The sequence below is a fragment of the Elephas maximus genome, chromosome 3, assembly GCF_024166365.1.
Source record: "Elephas maximus indicus isolate mEleMax1 chromosome 3, mEleMax1 primary haplotype, whole genome shotgun sequence".
Classification (NCBI taxonomy): domain Eukaryota; kingdom Metazoa; phylum Chordata; class Mammalia; order Proboscidea; family Elephantidae; genus Elephas; species Elephas maximus.
In genome coordinates this window covers 64,086,218-64,112,024 of record NC_064821.1, presented here as the reverse complement: position 1 = coordinate 64,112,024, position 25,807 = coordinate 64,086,218, and the positions used below count along the sequence as shown (strand labels likewise).

The following is a 25,807-nucleotide window of genomic DNA, read 5'->3' as shown; positions in this document are numbered from 1 at the left end:
ATGAGTCAGGACCCTATCTACAAGATTAGATTGTGTCTTAAGTCAATCTCTTTTGAGATATAAAAGAGAAAAGCAAGCAGAGAGACGTGGGGACCTCATTCCACCAATAAACAAGAGCCAGGAGAATAGAGCATCCTTTGGACCTGGGGTCCCTGTGCTGAGAAGCTCCTCAGCTGGGAAAGATTGATGACAAGGACCTTCCACTAGAGCCGACAGAGGAAGAAAGCCTTCCCCTGGAGCTGATGCCCTGAATTTGGACTTCTGGCTTCCTAGACTGTGAGAGAATAAATTTCTCTTTGTTAAAGCCATCTGCTTGTGGTATTTCTGTTATAGCAGCACTAGATGACTAAGACAGGATGTAAACCTGCAGATGTCTCTGGCCTGCTGCCTGACCTGCAGATTTTGGATTCGACAACCCCCCCAACCCTGTGAGCCAGGAGAGGCCTCCAGCCTGCCACCTGACCTGCAGATTTTGGGTTTGTCAGCCCCTGGCAACCCTGTGAGCCAATATAAGTCTTCAGCCTGTTGCCTGATGCTCAGATTTGGGAATGCCAGCCCCATATTTATGTAACCCATTTCTTCACAATTGAATGAGCCATTTCCCTGAAATAAATTTATTTCTATATATTTTTATATACACTTCATTAGTTTTGCTCCTCTATAGAACCCATTTTACAGATGAGGAAACGGGTGCACAGAAGTTTAGCAGCTTTTATGACCAGTATTTAAGTCAGGTAGTCTAACACCAGAGTCTAGACCTGATTGAGGAATAATGAACTAGGCCAGGGCCAAAAGCTTCCTCAGAGTATCCCCTCCCCAGGTATAACTGAGGTGTGATGGATAGGATGGGTGCCCTGGGCGCCACTTGAGGAGGTGCGCTAATAAGAGGAGGGACGTTAAGGAACAGTTTCTATTGGCCAGCTGTGAGAGATCATTCAGTAACTTAAAACTAATTGTCATGGGCCCTATTTTCCCCTAGATAGGCCCTTGCCCCTCCTCCTTGACATTCTTCCCTCCCCATGATCCCCACTCTCTGGTTCTTGCACTGGTCAGGCCCCCAAAGCAAGCTGGAGTGGCAGAATTAGACTTCCAGTGCCCCAACTGCTTCCCCCCTGCTTGAGATACGAAGGTCAACAGAGGCAGAGGCCAAAAGACTTGCTGGGCTTTATTCCGATGCATCAAAGTCATCAGCAAAAAGACAACAGTGTTAGCAGGGGTAGGCTTCAGACAGTTTCAGGCCAAAGCATAGTGGACCTTTGAGGCTTCTCTTTGAGCTGCTCTTCCCAGGTGTGGCTCTGCACAGGCTGCCCAGGGCCTGGGGTGGCCTCCACTCCTCACTTCTTGGCTGCTTTCATGGCTGACTTGGTGACCTTGCCGCCAGCAGCTGCTTTTTTCTCCACGGCCTTGATGACCCCAACAGCCACCGTCTGCCTCATGTCACGCACAGCGAAGCGGCCTAGGACACAGGATATGGAGAAACAAGCAGGGAACCCCACCAGGGCAAGAGCTACTGCACACCAAAAACCAAACCTGTTGACATAGAATGGATTCCTACTCATGGCGACCCTATAGGACACAGTAGAGCTCCCCCATAGGGTTTCCAAGGCTGTAATCTTTATAGAAGCAGACTGTCACATCTTTCTCGCATGGAGCATCTGGTGGGTTTGAACTGCCAACCTTTTGGTTAGCAGCCAAGCGCTTAACCACTGCGCTGCGAGAAACTCAAATGAGCCAAAAAACCAGTTGCCATTGAGTCATTCCAACTCATGGTGACTCTATATGTGTCAGAGTAGAGCTGTGCTCCGTAGGGTTTTCAACGGCTGAATTTTTGGAAGTAGATTGCCAGGCCTTTCTTCTGAGGTACCTCTGAGTAGACTCAAACAACTAACCTTTAGGTTAGCAGCAAGCATGTTAACCTTTTGCACCACTCAGGGACTATGTCAAGTGAGCCGAGTACATGATAATCTGAGTCATACGTCTAATCCTCCCAGCAACTTATAGTAGATCTCGTTATTTTACAGGTGTGGAAACTGAGGTGAAGAAGTGGAAGGACTATTACAGAGTGGCTGTAATAGTTGAAAACCTGGAAGTCACACACCAGAGCTTTTATTCTTAGCAGCTTGACTGTCCTGCTTCCATCAGCACAGTAAAGGTTAAAGGGAAAGCTTTCCTTTTGGTATACCCAACGCCCTACCATCCTAATGCTCCCAGCAACCAAGCACCTAGCACCTTCTCTGTGCTCATCACAACTCATCTGCTGATGGATCTCACTTACGTCAACTGTGAATTTGGCACTTGCTTCTCAAGGGGGTTCTTCAATGCACCCCTTTCTTCAAGTTGTAGAGGGAAAGGCTTGGCATCTGGCTTTGAGCCTCACAGTATTTTTGGCAGAGGCAGGAGGAAGTAACTCAGCATCACAACATTCATGTGGCAGCCTCTCTGGCCCATATCTCGCTCTCGGATTAGCCTTGTTTAAAATTCACCCCTGGGAGAATTCAACTGGGAGCCCCTGAGGACAGGGACTTGTTCTCCTTGTCTCTTAGTAACTAACATTTAGCACATAGCTTGGCACAGAAACCCTCATAAAAGTGCCACCAAAACCCAAAAAACCATTGCTGTCCAGTCAATTCCAACTCATAGTGACCCTATAGGACAGAGTAGAACTGCCCCATAGGGTTTGCAGGCTGTAAATCTTTATCGAAGTAGACTGCCACATCTTCCTCCCACAGAGCAGCTGGTGGGCTCGAACTACCGACTGTCTGGTTAGCAGCTGAGCACTTAACCACTGAGCTACCAGGGCTCCTATAAAGTGCCTACTTCTATAGATTTCAGTTTAGAATGTTCTAGGTAAATGGTTCAAGCCCGGCCATGCATAGGGTACCTGGGGAGCCCAAGAAATGTATTCCTGAATTCTATACTTAAGAATAGTTAAAGGGCAATATTTTTGTTATATATATTTTACCATACACACACAAAATTTTTTTAATTGGAAAAAAAAAAAAAAGGATGACCAGGTCCTATCAAATGGACCCAGGAGCCAATTAGAGGAAATTCCTGTTGGTCAAAGACGGAACAATTTGAGCATTAAGAAAGTAAGCAGAAAAATTAATTAAAGGCTGAGCAGATGGAAACATAAAAATGTATAAAAAGCTGTGAGTTCATAATGAACCCAGTACCTAAAAAAAATAAATAAATGAAACAACAATACTCAAAGAACTCATTAGTCACCTGTGCAGGTTGCTAGGGCACCACCTCATTCTGCCAACTCATAAAGAAAAAGAATGCTTAAATACTTTAGAAAGAAAAAAAAAAATGGACTCAGGCTACAGCCTTGATCTGGCAAATTTATTGGGGTCTGGGCCCTGGGTTTCAGAGATTCCCCCAGTGATTCTGCTTATCGACCAGGTTCGAAAGCCACTGCACTAGAGAGCAGAAGAGAATAGAAGTCCCTACTAACCTTTGCAGTATTCACCTTCTCTACGCTAGTGCTTTGAAAACTTTGATGTGTGTTGCTATCACCTGGGGGTCTTGTTAAAATGTACATTCTGGCTAGCAGGTCTGGGTGGAGCCTGAGATTCTGTATCTCTAACCAACTCCCAGGTGATGTCCATGCTGCTGGTCCACAGACCACACTTACAGTAGCAAGGCTCTAAAGTGGCCCCTGACTTACTGTGTGACACCTGGCAAGACTTCCCCTTTCTAGGCCCTGCTAACATGGCACTTGGACCCTTGTATCCAGGCTCTGCTCCCTGGCTCGGGTGTGACACATGGGTCAACTGAATCCCCTGACCTGGGAGGAGGAAAGGGCAGTCCCAGGTGACCAAATGGTGCTGAGCCTTACCAAGGGGTGGGTACTCTGAGAAGCTTTCCACGCACATGGGCTTGCACGGGATCATGTGGATGATGGCCGAGTCCCCGGACTTCAGGGCTTTGGGGTTGTCTTCAAGCTTCTTGCCTGAGCGCCGGTCGATCTTCTCCTTCAGCTCAGCAAACCTGCAGGTGATGTGGGCTGTGTGGCAGTCCAGAACTGGGGAGTAGCCGGCTGCAATGTTGCCGGGGTGGTTGAGAATGATCACCTGGGGCACAGGATGGGGTGGGAAGGGGGACAGGAGAGGGCATTAGCCCAGCAACCTCCAAAGGAGATGGCCCTAACCAGCTACGCGGCCAGGTACCTTGGACACACTTTAAAGTGAACAGTTCAGTGTTTATGGGATATACCAAGTTCCACGATAAGTGAGTCTTGTATATTCCAAGTTCATTTTCTCAGCAGCCCTATGAGGTACACGCAGTATGATTATTCACATTTTCTCTTTTCAACAAGCAAACTGAGGGGCAGAGAGACGAGTTACCTGCCCCAGTTTTCACAGGAAGTGTCACAGCTGGGGACGAGTGATACTAAAGCCTACAGCATCACCACCAGTTGATGTCGAGCTGACTGACTCATGATGATCCCGTGCGTGTCACAGTACAACGGGGCTCCCTAGGGTTTTTAATGGCTGATTTTTTTCAGAAGTAGACTGTCAGGCCTTTCTTCTGGGGCACCTCCAGGTAGACTTGAACTTCCAACCTTTTGGTTAGCAGCTGAGCTCACTAACTGTGTGCACCACCCAGGGACTTCCCAGCCTACACACATAGATGTGTGGTTTAGAAAAATGAGTTACAATAGCAGCTATGTAATTTGTTAGTGGCTCCAGGTCAGCTGTTTTAGAAATCACCATCTCATTTAATGATCCCAAGGCTGTTGCTAGGTAGAGCCAGCCTCCACTGGGGTAGTAAGCATGTACCAGACACTGCGTTAACGGAGGCTTCATGCTCTAAGTCAGTGTGCCAGGGAACCACCTGAAAGCTCTGAATAGACAGATTCCCATATCCCACCCAGCGTTAACCAATCAACCAGTTACCATTGAATCGACCCTGAACTGCTCTGTGGGGGTTTCGAGGCTGTGACATTTTGGCAGCAGATTGCTAGGCCTTTCTTCCAAGGCACTTCTGAGTGGGGTTTGAACAGCCAACCTTTCAGTCAGTAGTTGAGTGCTTAACTGTTTGCATCACCCAGCGACTCTGCCACTCAGACCTACTGAATCAGAACCACCAGGGAGAGTCCTAGGAATCTGTGATTTTAAAGTACTTCCGGGTGATTCTGTTCCACCTGGTTTGAGAGCCACTGCTTTAAGACATCAAGACCTTATTGTGGGAACTAATGGGATCAGAGAAGTCTATTGTCATGTTCAAGGTCACACAGCAAGTAAGTGGCAGAGTCAGGATTCTGACCCAAGCAGTCTCACTCCACCTACCTTACTGTGAAGAGTCCAGCATGGAGCACGTGCTCACCGACCCGCATCCTGAATGACCTGGTGGCCCATCCTATTCCCAGGACAGTGTGATCACCTTAGGAGGAAGCTCCTAAGTGGGCCTTCTCACCTGGGAGAGGAAGCTTCCCACCTCCGAGGGTGGGTCGTTCTTGCTGTCCCCTGTCACGTTGCCCCGCCTGATGTCCCTCACTGGCACATTCTTCACATTGAAGCCCACGTTGTCACCAGGCAAGGCCTCGGCCAAGGCCTCATGGTGCATTTCCACAGACTTGACCTCTGTGGTGATATTGCAGGGGGCAAAGGTCACCACCATGCCGGGCTTGAGGAAGCCTGTTTCTACTCGACCCACAGGTACAGTGCCAATGCCTGGAGGGATAGAGCCACCAGGCTGTCAGAGGCCAGGTCTCAATGGGGCCTCAACCCCAGGTACCCTGACACGACATGTACTCACCCCCAATCTTGTACACATCTTGCAGGGGCAGCCGCAGGGGCTTGTTGGTGGGGCGGGCAGGGGGAATGATGGAGTCCAGTGCATCCAGCAATGTCATGCCTGTCACATTCCCTTCCTTCCTGGTGATTTCCCAGCCTTTGAACCAGGGCATCTGGAAAAGCCACCAAGCAAACGTGTGCAGCTCCCTCAGCTGACAGAGAGCCTGGCTCTGTCCCAGGTAACAGCCTACACTTGACATGAGACCTCAAGCAATTTCTTCATGCATTTTCAGTCTCAGCTTCCTCATCTGTGAAATAGCATTATCACCACCTATCTTACATGTCATTGTCAAGACAGAAAAGACCACCACACGTGCTACCCAGCACAATGCTTGACATCTACTATATACCCACTAAATGGCAGCAACAAACCCAAAGCTCACAGACACTGCTCCTGAATTGAGCCAATGTATTTCAGGAAGCAGAGATTCACAGAATCTGAATAGCACTTAGATCTCGTTCTATCCGCTCATTTCACAGATGGGGAAACTGAGGCCCAAAGAAGGGAAGGGACTTGTTGAAGTTACAGCAAGTTAAATAAGCATCAGAAGTAAGAACGAAAACCAGACTCTAATACTCCAATACCAATACCTTCTAAAGACTAAAGCTTTCCCCAAGAGAGATGCCCTAAAGAATATGCTTCAGGGTCCAAAGCCTGTTCCCAGCTGTGGCATAAAGGAGGCCACCCTCTTTGTGTCTCTGAGAAGTGGGAACAGCTAGCACAGGAGTCCTTGGGTGGTGAAAGTGGTTAAGCACTCGGCTGCTAACCAAAAGGTTGGAGGTTCCGGTCCACCCAGAGAAAGGCACCTCAGAAGAAAGGCCTGGTGATCTACTTCTGAAAAATCACCTATTAAAAGCCCTATGGACCAGTTTTACACTGACATAGGTGGAGTTGCCATGAATCAAAGCCAACTCAATAAAAAAAAAAAAAAACTGGTAAATAAATGTTCAAAAGAACATGGGTGTGAAACCCCCTTACCTCACAAGCTGAAATGTGTGATGATACTCAGCGTGTGTGGGGTGGGGGGCGGCGTGGTGGTACTCAGTGTGGGGAAACAGGCACTAAAGCCTCAGGGTTCTGTTCTAACATTATCTTAGGAGAGCCCCCCCTTGGCCACCCAATATAAAACAGCTTTCCCATGCCATGCTCCTTTACCCTTCTTTAGATTTTCCTTCCCAGCACTTGTCACCATCTACCATATTATGCCTTCCTTAGGAGGCTGTAAGGGCCATGAGCAGAGTTGCGTCTCATTCATTGTTGTGCCCTCAGCACCAAGGACAGTGCCCAGTACGCAAACTTTCAGACACCAGATAAATCAATAAACACCCTGAGGGTGGCAGTTCTAATCTTTCTCGTGGGCAGTCAGGCAGTACGTGTCAGATACCCCCAAAATAATGCCTACCCTTTGTTTCATTAGGAATTTATTTTAATTAGATTATCGAGGATACATGCAAAGATTTATTTATCAGGATGCTTATGGCAGCTTTTGGTAAAATTAGAAACAATACACTATTGTTTAACTGCACTGTACCACAGTTTTCTCATCTTAAGTGGAGATAGAATGCCTTCATCATGGGGTTCTATATGTGCAAAGTGCTTGGCCAGGTGTCTGGCACATAATGACTCAAATCATTAACCACATTTTCATTTAATAATGGGTATGGAAACCCTGGTGGTGTAGTGGTTAAGTGCTACGGCTGCTAACCAAAGAGTCAGCAGTTCAAATCCACCAGGCGCTTCTTGGAAACTCTATGGGGCGGTTCTACTCTGTCCTATAGGGTCGCTATGAGTCAGAATTGACTCGACAGCACTGGGTTTTTTTGGTTTAATGGATATGGCTAAACAAATGACTGTACCTCCATGAGATACAATAAAGCCATTGACTGACTATTCAACATGTTTAAGTGGCAAGAAAAATTAAAAGAAAATAAAAAGTGTTATAGAACAGTATGTGTAGTTTGAGTCCAGCTGTGAATACCTAGAAAGACCTGTACAAAAACTAGGTTAACTATATTTTATGGGATTATGCTTCACATCTCATTGTAGACATGGTAGATATTATTTTGTCATCAGAAAAAGATAGCTGTGTACATGTGGAAGAAAAGGCTAAGAGTATTCTGAAGTCAGTTAAGAAAAGGTAGGCTTTAGGTAAATGTAATAAGTGATAGCAATTAGCATTTGAGCACCCAGGTGGATTCTCTCATGTCATTCTCATACCCCCATGAAGTGAGTCCTGAGGTCCAGTGCATTAATGACTCACTCGCTCCTTTACCGTGGGAAAGGGCTGAAGCTGGGATTGAACCCGGGTCTGACCCCAGAGCTAGACTTCCTTGGTAGTGAGACATTTGTCTAGAAATATCGAACCCTACTAGATTGTGGGATCCATGAACACAGGGACTGTATCTTAGACATATTAATATTGCCCCCACACTGCCAGCCTTCTAGAACCTAAAAGCGCTATCCAATAGGACTTTCCACAATGATGGAAACAGTCTATAACTGTGCTTATATCGTAGCCATTAGCCATATGTGACTGTTGAGCACTTGAAATGTGGCTAGTGTGACTGAGGAATTGAATTTTTATTTTATTTATTTTTAATTAATTTAAATTAAAATGGCCACGTGTAGCTAGCAGCTACCATTTTGGATAGTACAGCTCTATGCTTAGTAGTCATGTAGTCTTCAGTATACACAACCTCTGTTTGTTTATCTGAAAATGGGGATTGTATCCCATGGAGATGGAGATCATTCGTAGTACCTAGCCCATAAGCACCCCGTCAATCCTGGATATTATATTATAGTAAAAGCACAAAGATTTGAGTAGGAAAGTCTCATTTCAATGGCCTTGGCCCATCAGCACTCACCTTGCTGCTGGCAGTCAGCATGTTGTCCCCGTGCCAGCCTGAAATGGGCACAAAGGCCACAGCCTCAGAGTTGTAACCAATCTTCTTGATATAGGCCTTCACCTCCTTGGTGATCTCCTCAAAGCGTGCACAACTGTAAGGCGGCTCTGTGATGTCCATCTTGTTGACCACCACGATGAGCTGCTTCACTCCCAGCGTATAGGCCAGCAGTGTGTGCTCACGGGTCTGCCCATTCTTGGATATGCCAGCCTCAAACTCGCCTACACCACTTGCGACAATCAGCACAGCACAGTCTGCCTGGCCCCAGAGACACACGGAGGAAGTGCCAGCTCAGACCTGGCCTGGAATACCCACTTCCCACCCCATGGCAGGGCCAGGGCCACGCTGGCAGTACCTGGGAGGTGCCTGTGATCATGTTCTTGATGAAGTCACGGTGACCTGGAGCATCAATGATGGTGATGTAGTATTTGCTGGTCTCGAACTTCCACAGGGAGATGTCAATGGTGATGCCACGTTCCCGCTCTGCCTTCAGCTTGTCCAGCACCCAGGCGTACTTGAAGGAGCCTTTACCCATCTGGGCCAGGAATGGGAGGGAAAACCCTAGGGTCACCTCCATTGCCAAGTCGGGTGGGCATCAGCCAAGAAGAAAGTTCCCAAATAAGTTAGAGTCAGAGTGGAAGTAACAAGGCAATAAACAGAAGGGTCTTTGTTTGAATTTTAATTTTTTCAATTGAATGTATTGCCTGCATAATTCGTTTCTTTTTTTAAGAGCAAGTTTTAGAGTCAGAATGACCCAGGGTCATATCATAAAGTGCCTAGCCTGTCACGTGGGCCTGGTACGTGATCAATAAGCCCTCAAGTTAGTAACAGCAGCAAACACTTCAGTATTGCTGACCATGTAACTGGCACTGTTTTAAGCACTTAACACAGATTATCTCATTTAATCCTTACGAGAACTCAGAGAAGTAGCTATTTTTGTTATCTCCATCTTACAGATGAAAAACAGAGAAATTAATAATTCATCCAAGATCATACAGCTAATAAGCTGCAGAACAAGGATTTGAACCAAAAGTTTAACTCTAAAATTCAAGCTGTTAACCACTAACCTATAGTAAATGGTAGCTTGATAAATTGAACTTTCTGCACTGATGCTAATAAAGTCATAGCATCTACAGGTGACCATACTGGTTGAGGGTAGACGCTACCCATTGTCAGCTGCAACACCCTAGGCATGTGTTCATCTCAGTTCTAATTAGAATGCTGCACTAGGCCCCAGGGGCACTGTGGAGAATAAGGAAGACAAGAGACCACGACTTCCTCAAATAAATGAATTAGGTTATTAACAGATAGGACTAGACCTTACAACCATAAGCACTGGCTACCCATGGTCTGGCTGCAGAATCCACCCACCTGTGTGCTCTAGGGAACAGGAACATGCTTTCCTCACAGACGCTTGGGGGACCATAGGGCCATAAAAGTAGAAATCAATAACAGAAAAATCAGGGAAAAGAAATCAAACACTTGGAAACTGAACAATACTCTGCTCAAAAACAAATGGGTTATAGAAGACATTAAGGATGGAATAAAGAAATTCATAGAATTCAGTGAAGATGAAAACACTTCCTATCAGAGCCTTTGGGACACAGAGAAAGCAGTGCTCAGAGGCCAATTTATATCAATAAATACACATACAAAAAGAAGAAAGGGCCAAAATCAAAGCATTATCCCTACAACCTGAACAAATAGAGAGCAACAAAAGAAACCCTCAGGCACCAGAAGAAAGCAAATAAGAAAAATTAGAGCAGAATTGAATGAAACAGAGAACAGAAAAACAATTGAAAGAGATGCAAGAACAAAGCTAGTTCTTTGAAAAAATTAACAAAATTGATAAACCATTGGCCAAACTGACAAAAGAAAAACTGGAGAGGGAGCAAATAACTCAAATAAGAAATGAGCTGGGCAATATCACAACAGACCCAACTGAAGTTAAAAGAATCATATTAGATTACTATGAAAAATTGTACTCTAACAAATTTGAAAGCCTAGAAGAAATGGATGAATTTCTAGAAACTCACTCACTACCTAAACTAACACAAACGGAGATAAAACAACTAAATAAACCCATAACAAAAAGAAGAGATTGAAAAGGTAATTTAAAAACTCCCAGCAAAAACAAACCCTGGCCTGGACGGTTTCACTGGAGAGTTCTACCAAACTTTCAGAGAAGAGTTAACACCACTACTACTAAAGGTATTTCGGAGCATAGAAAAGGACAGAATGCTCCCAAACTCATACTATGAAGCCAGCATATCCCCGATACCAAAACCAGGTAAAGACACCACAAAATAAGAAAATTACAGACCTGTATCCCTCATGAACGTAGATGCAAAAATCCTCAACAAAATTCTAGCCAATAGAATTCAACAACATAAAAAAAAAAAAAAACTCACCATGACCAAGTGGGATTCATACCAGGTATGCAGGGTTGGTTCAACATTAGAAAAACAATCAATGTAATACAGCATATAAATAAAACAAGAGACAAGAACCACATGATCTTATCAATTGATGCAGAATAGGCATTTGACAAAGTCCAACACCCATTCACGGTAAAAACTCTCAGCAAAATAAGAATAGCAGGAAAATTCCTCAACATAATAAATGGTATTTATACAAAGCCAACAGCCAACATCATCCTAAATGGAGAGAGTCTGAAAGCATACTCCTTGAGTACGGGAACTAGACAAAGATATCCTTTATCACCACTCTTATTATTCAACATTGTGCTGGAGGTCCTAGCAGAGCAATTAGTCTAGATAAAGAAAAAAAGGGCATCCAAACTGGTAGGGAAGAAATAAAAGTATCTCTATTTGCAGATGACATGATCTTATACACAGAAAGCTGTAAAGAATTTTCAAGAAAACTACTGAAACTAATAGAAGAGTTCAGCAGAGAATCAGGATACAAGATAAACATAGAAAAATCAGTTGGATTCCTCTATGCCAACAAAGAGAACATCAAAGAGGAAATCACCAAATCAATACCATTTACAGTAGCCCCCAAGAAGATAAAATACTTAGGAATAAATCTAACCAGAGACGTAAAAGACCTATACAAAGAAAACTACAAGACATTACTGCAAGAAACCAAGAGATCTGCATAAGTAGAAAAACATACCTTGCACATGGATAGGAAACACGCAACATTGTAAAAATGTCTATTCTACCAAAAGCGATCTATAGATACAATGCAATTCCCATCCAGATTCCAACAACATTTTTTAATGAGATGGAGAAACAAATCACCAACTTCATATGGGAGAGAAAGAGGTCCCAGATAACTAAAGCATTACTGAAAAAGAAGAACAAAGCGGAAGGCCTCACACTACCTGATTTTAGAACCTGTTATACTGCCACAGTAGTCAAAACAGCCTGGTACTGGTACAACAACAGATACATAGACCAATGGAACAGAATTGAGAATCCAGACATAAACCCATCCACATAAGAGCAGCTGGTATTTGACAAAGGCCCAATATCAGTTAAATGGGGAAAAGACAGTCTCTTTAACAGATGGTGCTGGCATAACCGGATATTCATCTGCAAAAAAATGAAACAAGACCCATACCTCACACCATGCACAAAAACCAACTCAAAATGGATCAAAGACCTAAATATAAAATCTAAAATTATAAAGATCATGGAAGAAAAAATAGGGATGATGCTGTTATTAGTATTAGGATACGTGGCATAAATAGTATACAAAATATTACTAACAATGCACAAACACCAGAAGAGAAACTAGATAACTGGGAGCTCCTAAAAATCAAACACTTATGCTCATCCAAAGACCTCACCAAAAGAGTAAAAAGATTACATACAGACTGGGAAAAAGTTTTTAGCTATGACATTTCCAATCAGCGTCTGAGCTCTAAAATCTACATGATACTACAAAAATTCAACAAAAAGACAACCCAGTTAAAAAATAGGCAAATGATATGAACAGGCCCTTCACTAAAGAAGACATTCAGGTAGCTAACAGATACTTGAGGATATGCGCATGATCATTAGCCATTAAAGAAATGGAAATCAAAACTACAATGAGATTCCATCTCATTCCAACAAGGCTGGCATTAATCCAAAAAACACAAAATAATAAACATTGGAGAGGTTTTAGAGAGACTGGAACACTAATACACTGCTGGTGGGAATGTAAAATGGTACAACCACTTTGGAAATCAATTTGGCATTTCCTTAAAAAGCTAGAAATAGACCTACCATACGATCCGGCAATCCCACTCCTTGGAATATATATTCTAGAGAAATAGGAGCCCTCACAGGAATAGATATATGCACACCCGTGTACACTGCAGCTGCTGTTGTTTTTGTTAGGTGCTGTCAAGTCAGTTCCGACTCATAGTCGCAATGGAATGAAACACTGCCCGGTCTTGAGCCATCCTTACAATCGTTGTTATGCTTGAGCTCATTGTTGTAGCCGCTGTGTCAATCAACCTCATTGAGGGTCTTCCTCTTTTCCGCTGACCCTGTACTCTGCCAAGCATGATGTCCTTCTCCAGGGATTGATCCCTCCTGACAACACATCCAAAGTATGTAAGATGCAGTCTCGCCATCCTTGCCTCTAAGGAGCATTCTGGTTGTATGCTGGTTTGTTCATTCTTTTGGCGGTCCATGGTGTAGTCAATACTCTTCGCCAACACCACAATTCAAAGGCGTCAATTCTTAGGTCTTCCTTATTCATCGTCCAGCTTTCACATGCATATAATGCAATTGAAAATACCATGGCTTGGGTCAGGTGCACCTTAGTCTTCAGGGAGACATCTTTGCTCTTCAACACTTTGAAGAGGTCCTTTGCAGCAGATTTACCCAATGCAATGCGTCTTTTGATTTCTTGCCTGCTACTTCCATGGCTGTTGATTGTGGACCCAAGTAAAATGAAATCCTTGACAACTTCAGTCTTTTCTCCGTTTATCATGATGTTGCTCATTGGTCCAGTTGTGAGGATTTTTGTTTTCTTTGTATTGAGTTGCAATCCATACTGAAGGCTGTGGTCTTTGATCTTCATTAGTAAGTGCTTCAAGTCCTCTTCACTTTCAGCAAGCAAGATTGTGTCTGTCAGTTTGTCATACTGTGGGGGCTTGCGTGTTGCTGTGATGCTGGAAGCTATGCCACTGGTATTCAGATACCAGTAGGGTCACCCATGGAGGACAGGTTTCAGCTGAGCTTCCAGACTAAGACAGACTAGGAAGAAGGACCCGGCAGTCTACTTCTGAAAAGCATTAGCCAGTGAAAACCTTAAAAATAGCAGCAGAACATTGTCTGACATAGTGCTGGAAGATGAGCCCCCCAGGTTGGAAGGCACTCAAAAGATGACTAGGGAATAGCTGCCTCCTCAAAGTAGAGTCAACCTTAATGATGTGGATGAAGTAAAGCTTTCAGGACCTTCATTCGCTGATGTGGCATGACTCAAAATGAGAAGAAACAGCTGCAAACATCCATTAATAACCAGAACCTGGAATGTACAAAGTATGAATCTAGGAAAATTGGAAATCGTCAAAAATGAAATGGAATGCATAAACATCAATATCCTAGGCATTAGTGAGCTGAAATGGACTGGTATTGGCCCTTTTGAATCGAATAATCATATGGTTTACCATGCTGGGAATGACAACCTGAAGAGGAACGGTGCTGCATTCATCGTCAAAAAGAATGTTTCAAGATCTATCCTGAAGTACAGCACTGTCAGTGATAGGATAATATCCATATGCCTACAAGGAAGACCAGTTAATACGACTATTATTCAAATTTACACACCAATCACTAGGGCCAAAGATGAAGAAATAGAAGATTTTTATCAGCTGCTGCAGTCTGAAATTGATCAAACATGCAATCGAGATGCATTGATAATTTCTGTCAATTGGAATGTGAAAGTTGGAAGCAAAGGAGAAGGATCAGTAGTTGGAAAATATGGCCTTGGTAATACAAACAATGCTGGAGATCGAATGATAGAATTCTGCAAGACCAACGACTTCTTCTTTGTAAATACCTTCTTTCACCAAAATGAACAGTGACTATACACATGGACCTGGCTTGATGGAACACTAGAAACCAAATTGACTACATCTGTGGAAAGAGACAATGGAAAAGCTCAATATCATTAGTCAGAACAAGGCCAGGGGCCGACTGTGGAACAGACCATCAATTGCTCATATGCAAGTTCAAGCTGAAACTGAAGAAAATCAGAGTAAGTCCACAAGAGCCAAAACATGACCTTGAGTACATCCCACCTGAATTTAGAGACCATCTGAAGAGTAGATTTGATGCATTGAACACTAGTGACTGAAGACCAGACGAGTGGTGGAATGACATCAAGGACATCATACCTGAAGAAAGCAAGAGCTTGTTGATAAGAGAGGAAAGAAAGAAAAGACCAAGATGGATGTCAGAGGAGACTCTGAAACGTGCTCTTGAACGTCGAGCAGCTAAAGCAAAAGGAAGGACTGATGAAGTAAAAGAACTGAACGGAAGATTTTAAAGGGTGTCTTGAGAAGACAAAGTAAAGTAGTATTATGACATGTGCAAAGAGCTGGAGAAGGAAAACCAAAAGGGAAGAACACGCTCGGCGTTTCTGAAGCTGAAGGAACTGAAGAAAAAACTCAAGCTTTGAGCTGCAATAGTGAAGGACTCAATGGGGAAAATATTAAACGACACAGGAAGCACCAAAAGAAGATGGAAGGAATACACAGAGTCATTATACCAAAAAGAATCAGTCTATGTTCTACCGTTTCAAGAAGTAGCATATGATCAGGAACCAATGGTACTGAAGGAAGAAGTCCACGCTGCCCTGAAGGCATTGGTGAAAAACAAGCCTCCAGGAATTGATGGAATATCAATTGAGATGTTTCAACAAACAGATGCAGCGCTGGAAGTGCTCACTCGTCTATGCCAAGAAATATGGAAGACAGCTTCCTGGCCAACTGACTGTTCACTGCAGCACTGTTTACAAAAGCAAAAAGATGGAAGCAATCAAGGTGCCCATCAATGGATGAATGGATAAATAAATTACGGTACGTTCACACAATGGAATACTAAGCATCGATAAAGAACAAGGATGAATCCGTGAAACACGTAATAACATGTAGGAATCTGGAAGGCATTATGCTGAGTGAAATTGGTCAGTTGCAAAAAGAATACTATTGTATGAGACCACTACTATAAGAACTCGAGAAATAGTTTAAACAGAGAAGAAAATATTCTTTGACAGTTACAAGAGTGGGGAGAGAGGGAGTGAGGGAAGGGGGTATTCACTAATTAGGTGGTAGATAAGAACTATTTTAAGTGAAGGGAAAGACAACACATAATGCAGGAGAGGTCAGCACAACTGGACTAAACCAAAAGCAAAGGAGTTTCCTGAATAAACTGAATGCTTCAAAGACCAGAGTAGCAGGGGCGGGGGTTTGGGGACCATGGTTTTAGGGGACATCTAAGTCAATTGGCCTAATAAAAATCTATGAAGAAAACATTCTGCATCCCACTTTGGAGAGTGGCGTCTGGGGTCTTAAAAGCTAGCAAGCGGCCATCTAAGATGCATCGATTGGTCTCAACCCACCTGGAGCAAAGGAGAATGAAGAACACCAAAGACACAAGGTAATTACGAGCCCAGGAGACAGAAAGGACCACATAAACCAGAGTCTACATCAGCCTGAGAGCAGAAGAACTAGATGGTACTTGACTACAACCGATGACTGCCCTGACAGGGAACACAAGAGAGAATTCCTGATGGAACAGGAGAGCTGTGGGATACAGACCTCAAATTCCTGTAAAAAGACCAGACTGAGACTAGAAGGACCCCGGAGGTCATGGTCCCCAGACCTCCTGTTAGTCCAAGACTAACTTTCCCAAAGCCAACTCTTCAGATAGGGATTGGACTGGACTATAAGACAGAAAATGATACTGGTGAAGAGTGAGCTTCTTGGCTCAAGTAGACACATGAGGTTATGTGGGCAGCTCCTGTCTGGAGGGGAGATGAGAGGGCAGAGGGTGACAGGAGCTGGCTGAATGGACATGGGGAATACAGGGTGGAGAGAAGGAGTGTGCTGTCTCGTTAGGGGGAGAGCAAGATGTATACAAATTTTTGTATGAGAGACTGACTTGATTTGTAAACTTTCACTTAAAGCACAATAAAAAAAATTTTTAAATAAAAAAAACAGGACTAGAACCTAGGTGTCCTGTCTTTTCCTACCATAGAAACCTGTATAAAGTCCATCCATTAGATAAGCAGTTCTCGGGGGGGCCCAGGGATCCATGGGAGGTTCCCTGAGACTCTTTGAGGTTTAAAACCAACCAGTTGCTGTCAAGTCAATTCTGCCTCATGGAAACCCCGGGTGTGTCAGAGTAGAACTGTGCTCCACAGGGTTTTCAATGGCTGAGTTTTCAGAAGTAGATTGACAGGTCTTTCTCCTGAGGCATCTCTGGACGGACTCAAACCTCCAACCTTTTGGTTAGCAGTCAAGCACATTAGCCGTTTGCACCTCCCAGGGACTCCCTTGGAGTTTACAAGGTCAAAACAATTTTCATACTAATACCACAACATTATTTGCCTTTCTCCCTCTCATTCCTTCGTGAGCACGCAGTGGCATTTTCAAGAGACAACATGACATGTAATATTGCAAAGGATTGGATGCAGAAGCAGATACGGGAATCCAGCTATCTTCTGTTAAGCTAGACATTAAAGACAGCAGCAAAAATATAAATTAATGTCACTCTTCTCATTAACTTCTTCTTGTTTTGGAAAATAGTTATTTTTCATAAAAATATATTTACATTACTATGTAAGGAGTTTGTTACTGTTATTTTTAAGTGAATTAAATATTTTTAAAACTTCTTTTTAATTTTCGTTGTGGGATATACAAGTCACATAAACAAAAGCTCTTTGGGTTCCTTTAAGAGTGGAAAGGGTTCCTCAGACCAGAAAGTTCGAGAACTACCGCATCAGTTTTTTCTTTCCATAACCCTCTTGGTTATGTTTCTACCATATGGGGGGGCTACAGGCCAATCAGCTTTTTCTCAGGGTTCTAAACTTTCCTTAAAGCCCCTGCAATGCAAGCGCCCCACAACAATTCAGATTACACCTCAGGAGGCCCAGATGAAGAAGACGGGATCTATATAGCTGAGTGACACTGATTTACAACCTGCTAACTTGTTTCAACCCTCCCCATTTTTCCTTCTGCAGCAGCTGATTCTAAAGACCACTCTCATCTTGTTGAGAGACTTCATCAATCCATCCCATAATTTTCCATTCACCTCCTTGGTTCTCCCTTTTGCACGGGCTCCTCTTTCTCCACCATCCCCAGGGCTCTGGCTCCTTCTCACCTTTTCCCAAAGCATACACCCAGTTCACTCCAGTGCTTCACAGTTCGCAGCCAAGTCTCTGCTCTGAGCTCCAGATTTCAATATTCAGCTGCCCCAGGAGATCAGCACAGAACGCACCATCAAAAAAAAAAAAAAGCAAACCTGTTGCCATTGAGTCAATTCCGACTCATAGCGACCACATAGGACAGAGTAGAACTGCCTCACAGAGTTTCCAAGGAGTGTCTGGTGGATTTGAACTGCCAACCTTTTGGTGAGCAGGTGTAGCTCTTAATCACTACGACACCAGGGTTTCTGAAGGCCCCATGGACGCCTCAAATTTCACACATCTAGGAGAGACTTGATCCCACCCCAGACCAGCTCTGCCTCTGGGATTCACCTACCATCTGATTTCCCAAGCCAGAAACTTGGGAGTCACCCTCAACTCCTCTTCCTCCCTTGCCCCCTTCCCTATGCTAACCTCTAAGTTCTGTGGGTTCCCTGCCTCCATGCTCCTGGACTCCATAAGTTTCATCCATCCCCACTGTTGCTGCCTGCGCCCAGGTTTCCATCCTCACTGTCCTGGATCAGCTGCAACAACTTCCTAAATGGCCTCTCAGCCCCCAGCTTTGGGCCCTCCGGTCTGTTCTGCCTACGCTGTGGCTGGAGTGCTCTTCCTCAAAGACATGCCTGATCCCACCATTCCCGTGCTCCCCTCCTTCAGTGCTTCCTACTGGCTGCAGGGAAAGCAGCCAGGCTCCTACACAAGGCATTCGAGCCTGCACCCCCAAGCTCACCAGATGCCCACTGTCCATCTCAGGCACTCTGCGCCCCTGTTCTGATGTCCTCATGGCTCACAGACACCCTCACCCATTCTTCAAGGCTCAGAGGAGGTCCTTTCCTCTGGGAAGCCTTCCGGGCTTCCCAGGCGGTGTTCATCGTCCCTGCCCTGGGCTTCTACAGCACCCCCACTGTTGCTGAGCTTATCATATGACATAGGGTGTATGACCACAAGTTCCTGGGGGGCAGGGCCTGTCATGTCCACCACTGTGTCCCCGGGGGCTACCCCAAGGTCCATAGTAGATGTACGGCAAAGAATAGATCCTTTCCCCCTTTTAAACTGGTCAATGTTGGCACCTTTACCTCCTGAGACGTAGTGTGGCATCTTATGTCACACTAGGATTTAAACCTGCTGCCATTCTCCTTAAGCAATCTCAGGCAAGCTGCTCAACCCTTGGAGACTCATTTGCCTCATGTGGAAAGTGGGGGCAATACCACCTGCCCGTCATGACTGCGATGGAAAGCACCTACCAGCCCACTAGTTGCACAGCTGACATGGTCTGCCCCCTCCCCCACCACAAGGCATCCACAGGGGTCTAAGGCTGGAAATGGCTCCACCTTGGACCTCAGGCAGAGCAGCCTCACCTCTGTCGCCTCCTTCTCGAACTTCTCTATCGTCCTCTTGTCAATGCCCCCGCATTTGTAGATGAGGTGCCCAGTGGTGGTGGACTTGCCTGAATCCACATGGCCGATGACCACAATGTTGATGTGAGTCTTATCTTTGCCCATAGTGGGGGCTGCAAGGAGAGAGGAGGACAGGCTCAGGGGGTAAATTGACTATCCCCTACCTCCAACCCATCTTCCTTGGCACTGGACCACCTGGCCAGAGGATGGCCAGGAAACAGTGGGCCAGGGAGGCAGGAGAAGGGGGACCACCCCAAGACTTCTCACCAGCTGGGAGGGTGCTCAAACCTCTCCCCTACCCAGCCCCAAAGAGGACATGCCTACCTCCTGAGCCAGGAGGAGCCTCACACCAACACTCAGTGACAGCAGCCAACCGGTTACCCCTCCCCACCCCCTTTTACACTTTACATCCCGGCATCCTCATTGGCTCCCAATGGCCCTCGGGATGCTCATGGGAAAAACCCAGAGGCCTCTAGTGTTTCAGGTGGGGAGGGGAGTGAGCTAGGTGCCTTCCTGGAGGAGGCGGCTCTGGGCTTTGAGATATTGATTGCCACCTCCTTTCTTCCCCCCAGACTGGGCAGTAGGAGGTGGCCCCAGGGTCAAAGGCAGGCTTGGGGGTAAGGGAAAGCAGGAACCTGCGGTCTGGGGAGGACCCCGGACTCCCTCCCCTTGAAATTGTTATAATTTGCATTTCTAACAAGCTCCCAGGCGATGCTAATACTGCTGGTTAGGGAGTCATACTGAGAACCACTAGCAGGGCAGTGGTTCTCAAATTTACTATGTATAAGAATAACCTGGGGATCTTGTTAAACTGCAGATTCTGACTCACTATATCTGGGGTGGAAATATAAATTCTCCACAGGGGTTCAAACCGGGATAAACCAGTTTGAAGCCTTGCCTTCGGGTTCTGTGGCCATTCAGGGGTGTGTATCTGAATGGGGGGGGATGGAGAGAGGGGGTGGGGGCTCCAACTCTTTACATATCCGCCTCCTGGGTCATCTTGGGCATCACGAACCATCTGTCTCCAGCGGCCAGCACAGAGCCAGACCCATGGTAAACCTTACTGAATTTGTTAAGTGAATGAATAACGGCCAGCAGAAACTGTGTACTGTCTTCCAGGCCCTGACCCCAAGCTCTGTAGGCACCATCTCCTTTATGCTACTACTACCAACATCATCGACAAATGAGGAGACCAAGGGTCAGAGAGATCTGCTCAGGTTTTACTATCTAGTGACTGAATTGCAGAGAGTGGCTATCATTCACCTCCTTTTACAGAGGTGAAACTGGAGGCCAGGAGCAGGACCACCTGTTAGAAAGAGCAGAACTAGGACTGGAATGCAAGTTGTTCCCTGACCTCAGAATCTTAGCCAGAGCCTAGCTCTGCCTGTTGGTGAGTGAGAACCTGACTCCAACCTCACCCCTGTTCACCCCTGGGGTCCCAGCACACAGCACGGGGTGTTGAATGAATATTTAGGGTCAGACACCGGGAGAAGTGTAGCAGTAAGATGACCTGGAGAGGGTCTATCTCCCTTCGGAGAAGGGCAGCCCTCACTGTTGAGGGTCAGAGCCACTGGACTATAGCCCGAGGGCAGTATAGTCCTGCATCCTCTGAGTTTCTAGAACAATCCATACATTCGTTCCCAAGGGCCAGGCTCTGTGCCTGGAAACCAACCTGATGTGGAGAAAGTTTCCAGAAAGTACAGATGTTTGAGATGAGCAGGATTAGAATCCTGGCTCTTCCCCTTTCCTTGGATGGGTCCCTTAGCCCCTCTGAAGCTCGGCTTCACCTACCTTTCCATGTTGCCAGGTTCCAGGAGATAAAGCCCTGCCCCCACGCACGCTCTCCCGTTATAAATAGTGATAATGCTGTTACAGTCCTTGTTAGCTGTCATGGAGTCAACCCTGACTCATGGTGACCCCATGCACAACTGAAGGAAACCGCCCCGTCCTGCGCCATCCGCATGATCTGTTGTGGATCAGACCACCGTAATCCACGGCGTTTTCATTGGCTGATTTTTGGAAGTAGATTGCCAGGCCTTTCTTTGTAGATGCTGATAATCTTACTGTTAGTTGCTGTTGACGAGATTCCGACTCATAGTGATCCCCTGTGTTTCAGAGTAGAACTGGGCTCCATAAGGTTTTCAATACTATGACCTTTTGGAAACAGATAGGCCTTACTTCTGAGGCACCTCTGGGTGGGTTTGAACCTCCAACCTTTCTGAGTACCATTTACGCCACCCAGGGACTCCTTTGATGCTGATGATAGATTCTTTAAAGACTTAAGGCAAAGTAGAAACACATGGGGGTGCTCTAACCACAACCCACAGAGAACAACGTTCTTACAACCTGGGCAAGTATGGGGGGACTTGAATGAGGGTGTGTCATTCCGACCCTTTCCTCTTACATGGACCAGTTCTGGTCCCTCCTCTTGGAATACAGGTGGTGGAAGAGAAAATTTTGTGAGTGGGTGGTTGGATAATACAGCTAATTTCACCTTCATCTAAACTTTGCTTTTCAGGAATTATTTCGCATTTGGGAGGGAGGTTAATAGAATTTCATGGCCATAACTCCCATAAATTTATAAAAGGTAAAGTGAGGCCCTGAGAGTATCTGTGGAGTATTGAGGAAAAAAAACTGGTTGGTTTTAGATCCAAAGGTCAGGCTTCAAGTCCTAGCCCCACCACTTCCTGGCTGTGTGATCTTGGGCAGGTCACTTCACCTCTCCGAGCCTCATCTCATCAGTGAGAAACGGAGAATGATAGATGCTCTCACAGGATTATTGTGATGGCTAGCTGTAAAAGGGCTTTGTAAACTGTAAAGTGCTGTAAGAATGTCCTAGACTGGTATTGGCGAATGGGAATATGTAAATAGGTGCCTAATAAATGGACTCATTATGTGCCCTTATTTGACACCCAGACTCCCCGTTGTTAGGTGCCATTAAGTTGATTTTGACTCATATCGACCCCATGTGAACTGCCCCATAGGGTTTTCTAGGCTGTAATCTTTATGGGAGCAGATTGCCAGGTCTTTCTCCCACAGAACCATTGGGTTCAAACCTCCAAACTTTTAGTTATTAGCAGCTGAGTGCTGAACTGTTTGCGCCACCCAGGGCTCCTTCCCAATCTACCGAGTGGGTCAGAAATTTCTTTTTACCTCTCAAGAGGTTTTTCTGGTATGTGTTGGTTTTGAAAGCACAGGGATAGGCTTTTTGCCAAATGAAGTTGGTAATGGCTTAACTGTCCCCTGAAGTCCCTCTCTGCCCCAGCCTGTCATAGTGGCCAGAAATCCCACCATCAGTAATTTGCTACTCAGTTTCCTTTTCTAAAACATCAGCAACTACTGTCTCTTCTTTCTTCCTTTCCTCCTTCCAAAGGGTTTTTCCTGCTGGTTTCCTGATTACTCAGATTCCATTTTTGGACATTTTGGTTTGGCCTAAGTCTTGAGCCCCCAGCTAAAAGACTTCTAGCTCTGAGGAAAACCCACTGGAGACTCCATTAGCCTATCTGGTCTTCCAGGGCAGGGACCACGCCTCAGTCACCTTTGCATCCTCCAGGGTCTAGCAAAGGGCCTGGTGCACAGTAGGTCTTCCTTGAATGCTCGAGGAATCGGTGAGTTTTGTCCAGAATCAGACTAAAGCATCCTTCGTCAGGCCTGTGGCTGGGAATGAAGTGAGAAGGTACAAAACACACAGTCCAAGCTCAGTCTGTCACTGACCAGACATCATCCCTTCATGGGTCTGTCTCCTTTTTTTTTTTAACCTAATACTAAAGTTTGGATTTGAAAAAAAATTAAAACAATACGTGCACAATATAGAGGTTACAGAAAAAACAGAAGAACACCGGATTATTCAGAATCTTACAATCATCCACACACTAAAAAAAAACCCAGTGCCGTCGAGTCGATTCCAACTCATAGTGACCCTGTAGGACAGAGTAGAACTGCCCCATAGAGTTTCCAAGGAGTGCCTGGCAGAGTCAAACTGCTGACCCTTTGGTTAGCAGCTGTAGCACTTAACCACTATGCCACCAGGGTTTCCACACCCACACACTATTGCAGTTAAATTAGTGTATTTCTTTTAGATTTTTTTTCTTTAAAAAAATCCAATTCTTTTTCTCAGATGATAAAAGTAATACAGATAGTAACGTAAAACGGTCTAGCCACTCTGGAAAACAGTTCAGCAGTTTCTTAAAGAATTGCACTTACCACGCGACCCAGCATTGATCCCAGAGGAATTAGAACTTAACTTCATACCTGAACACAAATGTTCATAGCAGCTTAATTTGTAACAGCAAATTGCTGGAAACAATCCACATGTCCTCTAATGGCCAAATGGTACATCCATACCATAGAGTACTACCCAGCAATAAAAAGGAATGAACTGTTGATACATGCAGCCACCTGGGTGGACCTCAGGGAGCTATGCTGAGTGAAAAATGTCAATCTTAAAAGGTTACATACTGTATGAGTCCATTTATATAACCTTCTCAAAATGACAAAACTATAGCTCATTGAGCAACTACTATTTACCACCCAATGCAGAAATATTTCCATAGTTTACCAACTAGTATAAGGTCCCTGGGTGGCACAAACGGTTTGTGCTCACCTGCTAACCTGTCTTAGTCATCTAGTGCTGCTATAACAGAAATACTACCAGTGGATAGCTTTAACAAAAAGAAATTTATTTCTTCACAGTAAAGTAGGCTAAAAGTCCAGATTCAGGGCATCAGCTCCAGTGGAAGGCTTCCTTTGTCTGTCGGCCTTCTCATCAACCTTCCCCGACCTAGGAGCTTCTCTAAGCAGGGACCCCGGGTCTAAAGGATACGTTCTGCTCCTGGCACTGCTTTCTTGGTGGTATAAGCTACCTCCCTCTGTTCACTTCCCTTTCCTTTTTATCTCTTGAGAGATGAAAGGTGGTTCAGGCCATACCCCAGGGAAATTCCCTTTACATTGGATCAGGGATGTGACCTGGATGAGGGTGTTACAATCCCACCTTAATCCTCTTTAACATAAAATTACAACCACAAAATGGAGGACAACCATACAATACTGGGAATCATGGCCTAACCAAGTTGACACATATTTTGGGGGGACACAAGTCAATCCATGACCTAACCTAAAGCTTGGCAGTCTGAACCCACCTGGCAGCAACATGGAAGAAAGTCCTGCAAACTGCTTCCACAAAGATAACAGCCCAGAAAAGCCTATGGGGCATTTCTACTCAGCAACACCTGGGTCTCCATGAGTTGGAATCCATTCGATGGCAATGGGTTTATACCAACTGGTATGGCCACTCTGCACATCTTAGTTTTAAAAAACTAAAACATTTAAGGGTTGCCTCTGCTTCCTCATAAAGTTGTAGCTGGGGTCTCGGTTCCCTGCCCTCCCGGTTGAGCTCAGGTCCTGGAGGCTGGGCTCCACAAGGGTGTGTCTGTTTCTGTGAACCCCACAGGGCCTGCAGGAGGATGAGGTAGTGGAGGTCTAGCATGGTGGCTGAGGGCACCAGGACTCTGAGCAGGGAGGAGACCGGCAGCCCAGACAAGGATGTCCAGCAGCATCCGGGATCTGGGTGAAAGGTAGCCATACGAGAAGGTGACGAGCAGGAGGGCCCACGAGACTCTGAGCTTCAGTTGGACACAGGGCCTGGAATGTGGGAGGTTTGGAGAGTCAGGCTCATCCAACCTTCTCCACAACACTCTGAGTTTGGTTGATATTCTCTCCATTTTTCAGATGAGAAAACTGAGGCTCAGAGAGGTGAAGTGACCCATGTAAGGTCATACTGCCTATAAAGGGTGAGGCTGGGATTTGAATACAAGTTTCTCATCTTTGAAGACCTTTGCTACTAGGCCATCCCTAGCCCCAGCCATACACTGTTTGTTAATGGATTGAGCCAGGCTGATAATAAATATCTCCATCAGGCTTGGGGAGGCAGAAAGATGGGGGTGTTCTCTGGGAGTTGAACCATGAGCAGATGAGGTTTGAGTTGAGTTGGTTCTCTGTACACATTCCACCTCTAGGCCTTTGCTCTGGCTGGTCTCTCTGCCTGTGATTACAAGCCAATGGACACCCGCTCACCTTTCCTCCTTCCAACAACCCATCCTGAGAAGTATGTTTTCTTCTCAGGTGGTGGGACACGTTGCATTAAAGTTCTCAGGTCAAGGCTGTGGGCATGCATCACTAGAGGCCAGGCAGCTGCTCACCACAAGGCCATGATGGCCAGCTCACCTCCATGCATTGGCAGTAGGTGACCATGCAGATGACGTGCATGATGAGCACCGGCCCTACTGGAAGGCGTGGAGCCCTGGAACTGGGGTC

At 45.4% G+C, this 25,807-nt stretch overlaps 1 protein-coding gene across 1 annotated transcript; it reads right to left on the bottom strand.

Annotated features, from left to right (window-relative positions):
• Positions 1–1,334: 1,334 nt before the first annotated feature.
• Positions 1,335–19,600, bottom strand: LOC126071669 (elongation factor 1-alpha-like). The gene is made up of 7 exons (XM_049875898.1): positions 19,457–19,600; positions 9,061–9,240; positions 8,667–8,963; positions 5,764–5,914; positions 5,422–5,678; positions 3,842–4,076; positions 1,335–1,456 (listed from the first exon to the last, which is right to left on the bottom strand). The coding sequence occupies exons 1-7, from the start codon at positions 19,598–19,600 to the stop codon at positions 1,335–1,337; spliced, it is 1,386 nt and encodes a 461-aa protein (XP_049731855.1).
• Positions 19,601–25,807: the final 6,207 nt, after the last annotated feature.